Source organism: Cannabis sativa, chromosome 5 (assembly GCF_029168945.1).
Source record: "Cannabis sativa cultivar Pink pepper isolate KNU-18-1 chromosome 5, ASM2916894v1, whole genome shotgun sequence".
Lineage (NCBI taxonomy): Eukaryota > Viridiplantae > Streptophyta > Magnoliopsida > Rosales > Cannabaceae > Cannabis > Cannabis sativa.
Window position 1 is genome coordinate 75,642,380 of NC_083605.1, and position 14,232 is coordinate 75,656,611.

The window sequence follows — 14,232 nt, forward strand, 5'->3', positions numbered from 1 at the left end:
ACGAAGCGTGGGAGAGCTCCTCCTAAGAAGAAAACAAAGGTCCGTGTGCAAGAAAAAATGGCTGAAGATGTTTATGGTAAAAACAATAATGTTGGTGTTGCTGTTCGAACCGAGGTTTGTTTTCGGTTTCATTTTCGTTTCCCCCCAGTTTAAACATTTTCTTGTATTTCCATTTCATCGTTTTGGTTTTTTCTGGTTTGTGATATTTTAGGTTTTTCATTTTAAAATTTCGTTTGGTTTTCTTTGGATTTTTAGGACTTTAATTTTCTTTAATCAATTTTATTTTGTTCTTGGGTTTGGCATTTTAGTTTGTTTCTTATTAGTTTCGTTTCATTTTTGGTGTGTTTTATGTTCTGTTTGTGTTTCTAGTTTTTTTTAGATATTTTGAAACATTTGTTTTTGTTTTAGTGTCTCTAATCAGTGGGTTTTAGTTTTTTTTTTTTCTAGTTTTTTAATAGTTTAATATGTTTATGTATGATGTGTTTTGGGAATATTATTAGGTATAGTTGTTTGCTGTTCTTTTTTAAGTAACAATTCGATTTAGATGTTTGTAGTTTATATTCGTAGAGTTGTTTCTGCTTGTCAGTTTGTTTTTAGTTTTTTTATAGTTTTATTATAGTTTGTATACTTGTTTATTTACAATTTATATTTATTGCTGTTAATAAACTATAATAAAACTAAAATGAAACTATTAAGAAACGTTTAAATTTATTTCAGAAACTAACTATTTCTCAAAGTGTTTTCTCCTTTTCTTATTTCCAAAATAAATTCTTGCAAACAATTGAATTAAACTAATATAAAATAATGATGCAACTGTAAATCAACTTGAAAAGCCACAACACTTAATTCAATTTAATATAGTTGTGGTCATTGTGCTTTTTCATCAGTTTTATTTGAATCAGATCAATTGAATTAATAGTTGTATTTTTCTCGTTTTGGTTTCATTTTGGTTGTTTTGCAGTTTTGAAACGAGCGCGTATTTTCATCCTTATGGTTCGCTCTGTACAGCTGAAGGCTTAGTGCATGTGGTATTTTTGTAAATATTTGTATGTGGACTGTATAAATGTTTAATGGGCCGGCCCAAAGTATTTTTGTATTTTTTTTTCCTTTTTTGTATTTTTTTGTTTTTTTCCCTAAAATAATCCTATTTTTTTTAGAACCTATGTTTGAAGCAACTTGCAAAGTTTAGTTTGGTACATAGCATTAGCATTACCAAAATAAGCCATACATATTTATTTATTTTATGTACTTTTAAGGTATCTATTTATTTTACCTCTAAGTTTTGACACATTTATTAAGATTTTGAGTAATTTTAAAAACTGTTATCAAGAAGAGAAGAGAGTGACATTTCATTTGTACAATGAAGTAAAAGGGGTCACCATCAACAATGACTACACAAAAACCACTATTATATATATATATATATATATGTATACACATATTGTAACAAGGGGCATTTATACTATATAATGCACTCTTTATTATTTACTATAATTTAATATATATTTTTTTTTAAAAATAAAAACGTTCATAAATTATAAATAATATTTTATGGTATAAATATTTAAGTTTCGAGTGAAATCTCATTTCGTAATATTACAACCCAAAAAAAAAAAAAAACAGACTATTTGATTAAACAATTTTATGATTTTCGAGTGAAAAAATACATTCTCTTATAAAACAAAAAAATCAGGCACATAATAAATATTTGTTACACATTATAACTTTTTTTAAAAAAAAAGTTATATAGTATAAACATGAGAATTTATTTTCTTTTAATTTTAATTTTTTATTCCCCTATATTTTTCTTATTTTTTTCATTTCCCACCAAAATCTAACTTCCAAACATAGCCTTAATATTTTTTCCTTTCTTATTCTTCTTAATTTATTTGCTTTTCCCTATATAATTTTGATTTATTAAGGGTTGATACCAATTAAAAACTTTATACAATAACATTGCAAAGAAAGAAAGAAGAAAAATACTTTTATTCATTGGAAAATGTAAAGAAGAGAATAAGCTTAATCTCATCTAATCCTTATATATATATAGCAACACATATCATAGCCTCTTATCATATTACAAATAGTTTTATAGTTCTGAAATAAATTAATCTTAAATTAAAGATGTTTAATTATTCTTTTTTAAGGTCTAAAAGGAGCAAAAACAACCACTGAATTATGCCCACCAAAGCCAAATGAGTTTGAGATAGCTGCAAAGGTAAAATCAGAAGAAATTATAATTAATTAATCATATATAAACAATTAACTATTTTAAATGGATTAATTAAGGTTAACCCTTTTCCTTAATTACTTTGACATACCAATATTAACTTCATGTTTCTTCATTACATTTGGAACAGTGTCAATTGTAACATCAGGCTCCAAATCCTGTTAAAGAAAAAAAAAAGATTAAAAAAATCCAACTGGGGTTAGATCAAAAAAACCCCATTAAAATAATCCAAATTGGTAGAATTGAGGCATAAAATTAGGAAAAAAATAAATAAAAATTAAATGGGTATGATTTATAGTACATCTTGGTTAATGGTTGGATGAAGCCATCCTGTGTTTATTGCTTTAATGGTTGCTATTGCTTCCAATCCACCAGCAGCCCCAAGACCATGTCCAATCATTGACTGGAACAACATTATCAAAATTATAAAAAAGTAAATAAATTTTGTTTGCATGTGCTACTGAAATATAATAATAATAAGTAATATCGGGAAAGTCTATAGTACACCCTCTTAAATAGGTGTTTCGGTTTCAAGAGAATTTTTAAGTCTAATTTTGTAGTTATTTAGCATTACTTGTAAATTTTCAAAAAATTTCGATTAGTTATAGTGCCGAAAATAAAGTTCAAAAACCTTGTTGCTTATGTGATGTTTGAATTTTATATTCGGTAATGTATATTATTTAAAAATTTCTAATTTTACAGGTGATTCTAAATAGCTACTAAAAATCTCTCCTGAATGTCGAAACAGATAAAAGATCTACCGAAACATCACAGATTTTTCCATTAATCTTTATTCTTCAATTGGGTTTTTATTATTTTAAGGAAAAGGTTTAATCTTGCCTTGGTTCCATTCATCTTCATCTCAGATGTGTCTTTGAAGACCTTTTTGATTGCATTAACTTCAGCCAAATCTCCTGCCAGTGTTGATGTTGCATGAGCATTCACATAGTTCACCTGTAAAATTATAATCATTATTATTGTTATTAATGCTAATATAATAATGATTAAGAAATGGTTTAAGGATTAAGGGTGTTTTATAAACCTCTTCAGGAGAAACTCCAGCATCTTGTAAACTCTTGGTTATGCATGATGAGACACCTAAACCATCTGATCTTGGATCAGTCATATGATGAGCATCACATGTTATGGCACCACCTAAGTACTCAGCTATTATGGTTGCTCCTCTATTCATTGCACTTTCCAAGCTCTCCATTACCTATTCCAACTCAAAAACAAAATTCATGATTAGATTAGATAACATCAAATAAATTTTGTTATGTTATTGTTAAGATCCCAATATAGGGATTGATCAGTAGTATATAACTACCTAGACACTCTAGTCTAAGTCGTCTCTTAAACTAACTTTTGAGAGTGATGATAAAGTGATTCAAGATTGGTAAGCAAGAAAATATTTCTACATTTGATCCACGTGAGATAATGTTATTGAGAATGCAATTTGTTCACTTGCGGATGACTAACTATCTGATAGGTATGGATCGAAAGCCCGAGAAATATGACTTTGATACTATGTTGAGAATCATGAGATTTCATCTCAAAACCAATTAGTGATGAGTGAAGTAGAACATATTCTTATATATGGCTAAATATTAAATTCTTCAAAGTTCTGTCTTTTTGATATAATCTAATGATTCTAATCCAATCTAATCTAATCTTGTACTCCAAACATGACCAAAGTACACATTGAAAAGTGTATACACAAGTTGAATGTTAACTCAAAACTTAGTAACATGTCATATTATCAAGAAAGAGGAAAACATGCCAATGTAAATAAAGAAAAGATCATGTTAATCATAACATTACCAGAACACCAGAGCCTTCTCCCATGACAAACCCGTCGCGGTTTTTATCCCAAGGCCTAGAGGCTTTCTGGGGAGAATCATTTCTCTGAGACAATGCCCTACAAGCAATGAAACCACCAACACCAGTAGGCATAACTGCAGCCTCAGTCCCACCAACCACCATTACATCTGCTTCACCTCTTCTGATGTGGTTTGCTGCAGCATAGAAGCAATAGTTGGCTGTGGCACAAGCAGTGGAAATCGAGTAATTCGGTCCCATTAAACCGGTATCTATGGCTAACAATGCTGACCCCATGTTGGTGATTGAGTAAGGAATGAAAAAAGGTGAAATCTTTTTGTATCCCTTTTGGATTAGAGCATCAACTCCTGTAGTGAATGCTGATAAACCTCCCATACCTGTTCCAACCAACACTCCAATTCTTGTTCTGTCCATCTGTGTCAAACAAACATATATAACAAGAAAAATATAAGTAGTTGAAAAGATCAAGTGAGTATTGAGTACGTTTGGTTGGGAGGAATGAAAATACGAAAAAGTTTATGCTAAAAGTTAAAAAAGACCGATGTAACTAACAGTTTCAAGTATTTCTGGTCCGAGATTAGCATTTTCAAGTGCTCTTTTCCCAGCAACCAAACAGTATCTCCAACAATCGTCAAGGCGCCTATCGTTCTTCCCATCAATATAGCCTTCGGATGAGAAACCACGAATCTGTCCCGCGAAGCGAACAGAGAAATTCGATGCATCAAATCTGTCTATGGTACTTATTCCACTCTGTCCCTCAAGAAGTTTGTTGTAGAATGTATCAATGTCACTGCCAAAAACCGAAACCAACCCCATTCCTGTTATGACAATTCTCTTTTTGGGATCTTTTTCCCTCTTGGGAGCTGATGCCATAGCCTTGATTGCTCTGCATTTTTTGGCTGAGAATGAAAAACTAAATCAAATGCTTACAAAAGATCCCAATTTTTTCATTCTCAAACATATAAAATCATTTTAACAAACAGCTTCTCTTCATATAAGGATTATGAAATAAAACATAGTAATTTACCAAAAGGAACATTCCATTCATTTGGGTGAATTTCATGTAAGGATTATGAATAAAAAAACTAAATCAAAGCTTACAATCCCATTAAACAAAATCCCATCTTTTTCCTTCTAACATATAAAATCTCCCTACATTTCAATGCAAAAGAACTAAACAAGTAAAAATCATTTTAACAAATTCCTTAAGGGATTCAAGCACACATAATGATCCATAACCAAACCAACAGCAATTCAAATGAAACATTATGTGAATCATTACATGAATCACATAAGAAACCTTTTATTCATATAATCATTATGAAGATAATCTAACTCTCCAATAAATCATTTTGACAAACACCTTCTCTTCAAAAAAAAAAGGATTATATGAATATAAAAAGTTCCTCAAGTGATACAAACAATAGTAATTTTAATGAAAATGTAGCTTTTGGGTACCAAAACAATAGTAACATGCAAAAAAAGAACATTCCACACAATTGGGTAATTTCCAAAATCAAAACATTGATCATAATCAATATCATAATCATTATACCTGAAATAGAAAGATGCCCATTTGGGTTATTTCCAAAATGAAACAAATGGGCATTATTATCACCATGCCTAAGACCATTATATTGACCCCAAAGAGCTCCATTCCCACCAACTTCTTTACCTCTAAAAACCACACCAGAAGAACAACAAGAACCAGCAACACCTGCCATTTCTCTTTCTCTCTATATTCCTTTTCCCCTTCTAAAAAAACCAAATTTTTAGTCCATATATATATGTATAATCATAAAATGCAATAAAGATTAGAACTTTGTTAAGTCAGAGCTAACAAAGAAAAGATTTTGTAATATTGGGAACCAAAGTTGGTCACTCCGCTACCTATTAATATTGATTTTTATTATTATTATAAATATTATGATACATTGTGAATGTAATATACAACAAAGTCTTGGTTTTTAGGCGATAATTGCAAAAAAAAAAATAAAAAAATAAAAAAAAATGAAAGGAAAAATTGAATCATTTTGTTTTGATTGCTTAACTACCAAAAACAAACACTTGAATTTGATGAGGTGATTCCTTCTTTCCTTGATTATCTTACCTGTTTTGGTTGTACAAATAAATATGTATTCATTTATTGCTTATTTATTTTTTTATTTTTTTTAACAAAGTACTTCAATTTATAATTTTAGTTGAAAGTAAGCACTAAATGATATGATCAAACATATAACTTGATAATAATTGTGTGGTAAATTATGGTACATATAGAATTATATTGGTGTAAAATTAAAGTGTCCTTTTGTATTATTGGAAAATATGACATATTGTTTTATTGGTATATTTTGATTTAAATGTCACATTGGTACAGTAAAAGAGCATATTACCAAATACTAAATTCTTCTTCTTTCAAATAAAAAAAATACCAAATTCTTATTACAAACAAACAACTTCAGGTTATAATTTCAAAAAAAGCACACACAAAAAAAAAAAAAAGTTTGTGAGGAATTTTTAACATTTTTTTTCAGATATTTAGATTTTATTTACATAAAATATGATTTTTTTATTGATTTTTTGTTATTTGTATATTATTTTTTTTTCATATGATTTTTTTGTTATTTTTTTGTATTTTTATAAAATACTGTAAAAATATAAAAAAAAAATTAAAAATATAAAGTATAAAAAATTATTAGTTTTCTACCACTATTATTTTTGTTTAATACCAAGTAATTAAAACATGTCATTTATGATATAATTCGATTATTTATTATATTTATATGCTTTGATGTATGAATACACTTACTTATTTTTTTTTATTTTGTATATGGAACAAATAATGGTCTTACTGAGTAACAGAAATTCTCATAAATTATATGCTAAAAACAAAAACAATATAAAATAAACAAACTACTACATTCATTTATGAATATTATTAATACAATTTTGAAGTAATCATACAAATAGAAAAATAATACCATATGTAATTATAGTTATTGATTATATGTCTAGTACATGTATTGATTTCTCTAAGCTATTTCAGATCGACACAAAGGACAAAATTTGCTTGTTTGTAGCCATTTAACAATACATTCTTCATGATACTTGTGTCCGCAAGGTAACTTAACAGCTTCATAACCAGCTAAAATACTCTCGAAACAAACCGAGCATGAAACTACTTCACCATTCTTAATGTGATCTTTCTTCAATCTCTCAATCGATTGCTTACTTGCTGCTACGAAATTAATAGGAATGATGTCCATATCATAAACTTCATCACTGTATTCATCTTCATCTTCTTCTTCTTCTTCTTCATAATCACCTTCATCGTCATTATGTTGTTGAACAGGTAGTTCATCAACAAAAACATCAACATCCACTCTCACACTCAAAACACGATGTTCGTCACTCCACATCTTCCGACCATAATCAATAATTTTATCACTTAAAAAAAACATGGAAGAAGGAAGGTTAACTCCTGCAAGCGAGTTTTCTAACATATCTTTAGCTGTGTAGTTATTCATCAACATGTCGTGTAAAAGCACCACAACATTTGTAAAAGTAGTAGAAGCTTCTTCATTGTTGTCGAATAGAAGAGTAGATTCATTGTATTGATCTTGATCATCTTGCATAGTAGATACCGAAGGCCGAGTGAAATTTGCAAATAAGTGAATTACAAATATAGGATTGATACTTTCAACTCTAGTAGGATTATATGGGAGTATAGTGTAATAAGGATCACCAATAATTTGAGGAGAAGCCATAGTGAGTTGAAAAAGAAATTAAGAAAGAAAAAGAGTAAAATAGGAACTAATTAGAAGGATCGTGTAAAATAGGAAACTAAGGAATTAATAGTTTAGATTTTGATTTTGATTTTGATTTGGAATGAATTAATTAGGGTTGGTTTATTTATATAGATAAACAAAGTCGGTCTAATATAGATAAGTAATGCTTGTGAAAGTTTAAAATTTGAATATAGTCGGTTTGTCTAATAATAATAATAATAGTAATAGTAATAATAATATCTATATTCCAGTTTACCTCATTTAAACAATTAAAATATAGTTATTTTAATTTTTGAATTATTATTCTTATAAAAAACTACTATTAATCTTAATTTTTTTAATCATTTATATATTTACTTTAGCTACCTATTTTTAATCATTTATATAATTACGGTAAGTTATATCATTTTTATTTTTAATTTTATATATATATTTTTTTTTAAACTTGGGTTACGATTTGAGTTGATGCATGGGTTATAATGTAGATTACGAATTTTTTCTAAACCGCGCGGTGCGGTGCGGTTTGCGGTTTTGAATTGTTAATATGCGGTTCAAACCGCACCACACCGTACATTATAAAAATACTAATTTTTATATTTATTTAGGTCCAATATGTGAATGTCCAACCCAAAGTCTACTAATTATTGTATTGTTGAAACTTAATTTTGTTTTTTTCATTTTTATTTTCAAGACTTATGATATTTTTGACGAGTGTTGCTCAAATTTTGTTGTATTTGTGATAATTTAATCATTTGGTGATAGTTCAAACCGCAAAAATCGCATCACACCTTTGCGGTGCGGTTTCTGCAATTTTTTAGTTTCGCGATGCGGGTGCAGTTTGGGAAATTAGAAAAACCGCACGTACTGATTGGTTTGAAAAAATAGTCAAAAAACACACCACCCGTACTGCAAACACCCAACACCCCTAATAAATGAACAAATCCCTTAAATTTATAATCATATATATATACTTCTTGTTTTTATATAATGGAAAGTGATAATTCATTAGAATAACCAATGTCAGTTATTACAAAAGACTAGACAGTAGGAGGGACCGTGCTACCAAAAAAAAATACAATCTGACTATACATAAAATTAGAATATATTTTACTACATAATAATGAAACTAATCTATTCATCTGCTTATTTTGCAAAAAAAAAAAAAAAATCTATTGATCTGCTTTACTTGATTTAATCGTCTATCAAATTAAGTGACAATAAATATAATATATCATTATTATTTTGTAGTTATTTTAATTATATTACCATACTAATTTTATTTTAAATAGATTAGTTGTACCACACTTGTAAGAAATTCGAGTTCGCAGGAATTTTATGTGCGCATGCTTTGAAAGTTCTTTCTACAAATAATATTTCAAATATACATGATCGTTATGTATTAAAAAGGTGGACAAAGCAATCTCATTGAAAAATACAAGTTCTGAGGATCCTAAGATTAGAATGGGATTGCGCTATAAGGATTTGTGTAAAATGCAGACACAAGTATCAACAAAGTCAGCAGAATATGAAGAAACATATGTAATTGCCTTAGATGGTTATAACAAAATTTTGGAAGATGTGGATGAATTCATAAGACAAAAGGAAGCCAATAAAATTTTTGGCTCTAGCAACTTGCATGATAAATCGTTGCCCGCTGGGATTACTATCAATAAAGGTGAAAATAACATTAAAGGAGTCAAACTTAAGGTAATTGTGGAAAATACATCTTGTTAATACTATTTTTTTTCTTTCAAAGATAAACAAAAAAAATTTAAATATTGGTTAAATATCACATTTTTTTTAGAAAATATAGCTTCAGAAAATACAACCAAAAATTAAAAAGTATCTAAGTGCATGTTTGGCATCATAACTAAAAAACTCTTTTTTGTTTTTAAAAACAGAAAATTGTTTTTAAAAACAATTTGACTTGTTTGACCTTGTTTTTTAAAAACAGTTTTCAGAAAACAAAGTTACAAAAAACAAGAATTTTGAAAACAACAAAATGTTGTTAATAGTAATAAAAACCAATTCACTTTTGGTCAATATTGTTTTTAAAAATCACTAACCAAACGTGACTTGTGTTTTAAAAACTTCAAAAACTATTTTTTGTTCTCATTTCTAAAAACAATTTTTTAAAACAAAAAACAGAAAACAATACCAAACATACTCTAAGAGGCTCAGCTTGGAATAGATTGATATATGTACTTCAACTTATGAATTGAAAAATTTTATTTACACCCCAAAAATTTCTAATTACACCCCATTTTAATAATTTTTATTTTATATAAAATTTATATTTTTAATTGTACTAACTATTTTTAATTTTTTTCTTTCAATTTATATTCTTAAAAAATATACCTATTAAACAAAATTAAATTATATTTTAAAAATTATGACAAAAAAATTTAAATAAAAAATTATATGAAATTTTTTCAGAAAAAAATAAAAAAAAAAATATATATACATGAGTTAGAAAAAATTATGAAAATGAAATCAAAATAAGTATTAAAATTAACATAAAATAATATGAGAAATTTTTTTAAAAAAAGTATTAAGAGTAATTTTTAAAAATTATTTAAGTTTATATATTTTTTAATAATGGGGTGTATTTATAATTTTATGGGGTGCAAATATAACTCCCCAATAATTTTAGTTGAAAATTTTAAATCCTTCTATTATAATAGAAGAATTGGTACTCTGACTCTCTATTTTGATTTGTTCAAAATTACAAAATTACTATCTGAAAATATTATGAAAATACTTTAGTAATTTTAAAAATAAATAGTGATCTATTATTTTTTAGTTCTATCATTGAACTTTTTTACTGAACAATTAAGAAGGATTACTATATTTTTTTTCTCACTCCTTTATATTATTCATCTTTTCATAACTATCAGTCCTCTCTTGTTTAGCAATGGTGTCTACTCTTTTTAGAAATCTTCTTTTTGTGATGATTTAGGATCAGTATTGGATGATATTTATAGTTTACTATTTAATTTTTCTGGAGCGTCCCTAATTCATGTTCGTCGCTCGGTCAATATGACTGCATATGAATTGGTTGTGCATGCACTCAAAGTGGATGGTAAGCTTAAAAAAACTATCAGTCCTCTCTATTCTCCTTCCATCCTACCAAACATATCGTAAATACATAATCAAACATATATTTTGATAATAATTATGGTAGATTATGTACTAAATTAGTAAATTGTAGCTATATTGTGCATATAGAATTATAAAAGTGTCCCACATTATAAAATTTGACATTGTTATTGGTGTATTTAATTATCTTTCATCATATATTTTGATTTAATAACATAATAAAAAAACCATATTAGTGTACGTAGTAGTGAGCATCTAATATGATTATTCTAAAATTGTAAAATAACAAAGCAGAACAATTAAAACAACAATGGAACAACTAAAAAATAATCGTAGAACAACCGTGAAAACTTAACACAGTACACAGTATTTTTGAAAAAAAATTCTACCCTAAAGTTAAAATTAAAAAAGTTGAAAATGTCAGTATGTAATGAAAAATTCCATTTTTTTAATCCTTTTCTATAATTAACTATTATTAGTTTTTGGGTTTGAGTTGGATAAATGGGCCTAACTAGTATACCAACATATTTGACACAAAATTATTACTTTTCTACCTCTATTATATTTTTTTATTAAGTCTACCATTATTACTAAGAGTACTCACATCAATTTCTTCAACATAAACATAATTTTATATGTAAAAATTCAGCTAAAAATTGTCAATTGGCTTATACATCAAATGAGCTACTCTAAAATTATTTTAAATAATTGTTTCTTTAAATATAAATATAGCTACAACTATTCATTGAGCTATATTTATTTTATTATTATTTCTCTCTCACTCCTCTCTCATACCATCTCTTTATTTATTTTATTGATTTTTCTCTATAATTTTATATAAATGTATATTAAAAAATAATAATATTTAAATGATATGGAGATAAAAATAGAGATTCTGATATATGATGTAATGTAAAAATTTGAGGTAAAATAAAAAAAATTAAATTTTAATAATGTATTATAAAGGATAGAATAGAGAAACTATTGAGAGTCTTCTAAATAATTAAACCATCTCATTTATGATATAATTATATTATTTATGATATTTATATGCTTTGATGCATTAATACACTTTATTATTTTTTAATTCTGTACATGGAACAAATAATGTTCTTACTGATATTTTAAGTATAACCATGCCATTGTTGACTAATAGAAATTATCATAAATTGTATGCTAAAAACAAAAATAATTTAAGATAAACAAACTACTTGATTGATTTATAAATATTATTAATACAATTTTGAAGTAATCACACAAATATAAAAATAATACCATTAATATGAAACTATAGTCACTGATTATGTCTATTACATGTATTAATTTCCTTTAAGCTACTTCAAATCGACACAAAGGACAAAATTTACTTGTTTGTAGCCATTTGACTATACATTCTTCATGATACTTGTGTTTGCAAGGTAATTTGGTAGCTTCATAACCAGCTAAAATATTCTCGAAACATACCGAGCATGAAACTACTTCACCATCCTTAATACGATCTTTCTCCAATCTCTCAATCGATTGCTTACTTGCTGCCACGAAATTGATAGGAATACTTTCCATATCATCCATGTCATCAATGTATACATCGTCATATTCTTCTTCATAATCATCTTCATCGTCACTACTATGCTGTTGAACAGGTAATTCATCGACAAAAACATTAATATCCACTGCCACACTCAAAACAAGATGTTCATCACTCCACATTTTTTGACCATAACTAATAATTTCATCACTTAAAAAAAACGCAGAAGAAGGAAGGTTAACTTTCGCAAGCGAGTCTTCTAAAATTTCTTTAGCACCGGTGTTGTTATTTATCAACATGTCGTATGAAAGCACCGTGGTATATGTACAAGTAGTAGAAGTTTCTTCATTATTTTCACCTTGCATAGTATACAACGAAGACCACAGAGTAAAATTTGCAAATAAGTGAATTACAAATATAGGGTTGATACCTTGAATTCTAATAGGATTGTATGGGAGTATAGTGTAACAAGGATTGCTAATAATTTGAGAAGAAGCCATAGTGAATTGAAAAAGAGATTAAGAAAGAAAAGAATAAAAATTATGAACGATTAGAAACTAAGAAGGATGAAATTGATTTTCAAATAGGAAACTAAGGAATTAATAGTTTAGATTTTAATTTTGATTAGGAAGGAATTAATTAGGGTTGGTTTATTTATAGTTTATGAAAGTTTAAATTTTTGTATAAGGGTCACGAGAAGTAAATACCAAATGTTGAAGAAGGATTGTATATATATATACTAATTCCATTAGTCCTAATTCTATTAGTATTATGAAATAATAATAAAAAAAAAGAATAAAAAGATTTATTTTTAAAAACTCCATAACAATATAACAGTGCAACCAATTAATTATGTTTAAGAAAACACATTTTCAAATATTAAATACAGATTTTTTAAGTTATTTATCGAACAAATAAATATCATTTAAAGAAACTTTTTCAGAAAAAAAAAAACACGTTTATATTTTGCGATTGAATTGATGGGCCGTGACTAATGGGCTTGGGAGTTAAGTCAAGCTTCTACTTCTAGCTCTAGAAATAATAAGGGATTTTTTCAATAATATACTTAAAATACAAATTAATTTCAAAAATACCTTAACAAATCTCATTTACAATAATACCTTGCCACGTCTTCAAAAAATACCTTAATTTGAAATTAATATGCCTGAAACGAAATTAATCTCAAATTCTACTTTTTATTTTTAATTGACCTCCGTTTTCAAAAGTAACTATTTGGTTACTTAGTTATAATGTTGATAAGAAACTAATTAGTTAATTTTACATAAAAAAAAAACTTCATTTTTATATCATATAATTTGAGATACAATTTGGTTACCTCCAAACTTTATTTGTAAACATCTTAATAATCAATTAATTATTTTTAAATTATATTATTGTATCTTATTATTTAAAATATATTTTGGTAATCTTAAAATTTATTGAAACTAATGAGTTGTTATGTAATATAATAAGCTACCACTTTTATATACCAATTATTTTGTATACCTTTTTGATACTTTAAAATTTATGTGTTTATTTTTAAATCATATTAAATTATTCAATTATTTTAAACTTTTACGTTACTTTTTATTTTTCTTTTGTAACAACAAGTTTATTTAATAAACTAATAAATTATAATAATAAAAAAAAAGCTCACATAATTTATTAGTAAAATTAGTAAACATTTAAATTATTAATTGCTTATTTTAAAATTACACTTTTAGTTACCTTTTAAGTTTATTGTAGAA

General features: G+C 26.7%; 3 protein-coding genes across 3 annotated transcripts; all 3 read right to left on the reverse strand.

The window, feature by feature from the left end:
- Window positions 1-1,971: 1,971 nt before the first annotated feature.
- Window positions 1,972-6,018, reverse strand: LOC115715755 (3-oxoacyl-[acyl-carrier-protein] synthase I, chloroplastic). Its single transcript, XM_030644427.2, has 8 exons — window positions 5,625-6,018; window positions 4,622-4,968; window positions 4,052-4,483; window positions 3,273-3,446; window positions 3,071-3,184; window positions 2,532-2,633; window positions 2,322-2,388; window positions 1,972-2,210 (listed from the first exon to the last, which is right to left on the reverse strand). Exons 1-8 carry the CDS (start codon window positions 5,791-5,793, stop codon window positions 2,143-2,145), a joined length of 1,473 nt encoding a protein of 490 aa, XP_030500287.2. The 5' UTR covers window positions 5,794-6,018; the 3' UTR covers window positions 1,972-2,142.
- Window positions 6,019-7,101: 1,083 nt separating this feature from the next.
- Window positions 7,102-7,836, reverse strand: LOC115718133 (E3 ubiquitin ligase BIG BROTHER-related-like). Its single transcript, XM_030647092.2, has one exon. It carries the CDS (start codon window positions 7,834-7,836, stop codon window positions 7,102-7,104), a length of 735 nt encoding a protein of 244 aa, XP_030502952.2.
- A 4,040-nt stretch (window positions 7,837-11,876) lies between these two features.
- LOC115718134 (E3 ubiquitin-protein ligase SIRP1-like) lies at window positions 11,877-12,863 on the reverse strand. Its single transcript, XM_061115067.1, has one exon. It carries the CDS (start codon window positions 12,847-12,849, stop codon window positions 12,286-12,288), a length of 564 nt encoding a protein of 187 aa, XP_060971050.1. The 5' UTR covers window positions 12,850-12,863; the 3' UTR covers window positions 11,877-12,285.
- Between the last annotated feature and the right edge of the window lie 1,369 nt (window positions 12,864-14,232).

What these genes read in the sequence shown, in the direction of transcription:
- LOC115718134 (XM_061115067.1), bottom strand. Translation starts at nt 12,849, where the DNA reads ATGCAAGGTGAAAATAATGAAGAAACTTCTACTACTTGTACATATACC.
- LOC115718133 (XM_030647092.2), bottom strand. Translation starts at nt 7,836, where the DNA reads ATGGCTTCTCCTCAAATTATTGGTGATCCTTATTACACTATACTCCCA.
- LOC115715755 (XM_030644427.2), bottom strand. Translation starts at nt 5,793, where the DNA reads ATGGCAGGTGTTGCTGGTTCTTGTTGTTCTTCTGGTGTGGTTTTTAGA. An exon ending in GACCAGAAATACTTGAAACT is followed by an intron (nt 4,484 to 4,621) that starts GTTAGTTACATC and finishes TGTTTGACACAG; the next exon opens with ATGGACAGAACAAGAATTGG. An exon ending in CTGGAGTTTCTCCTGAAGAG is followed by an intron (nt 3,185 to 3,272) that starts GTTTATAAAACA and finishes ATAATTTTACAG; the next exon opens with GTGAACTATGTGAATGCTCA.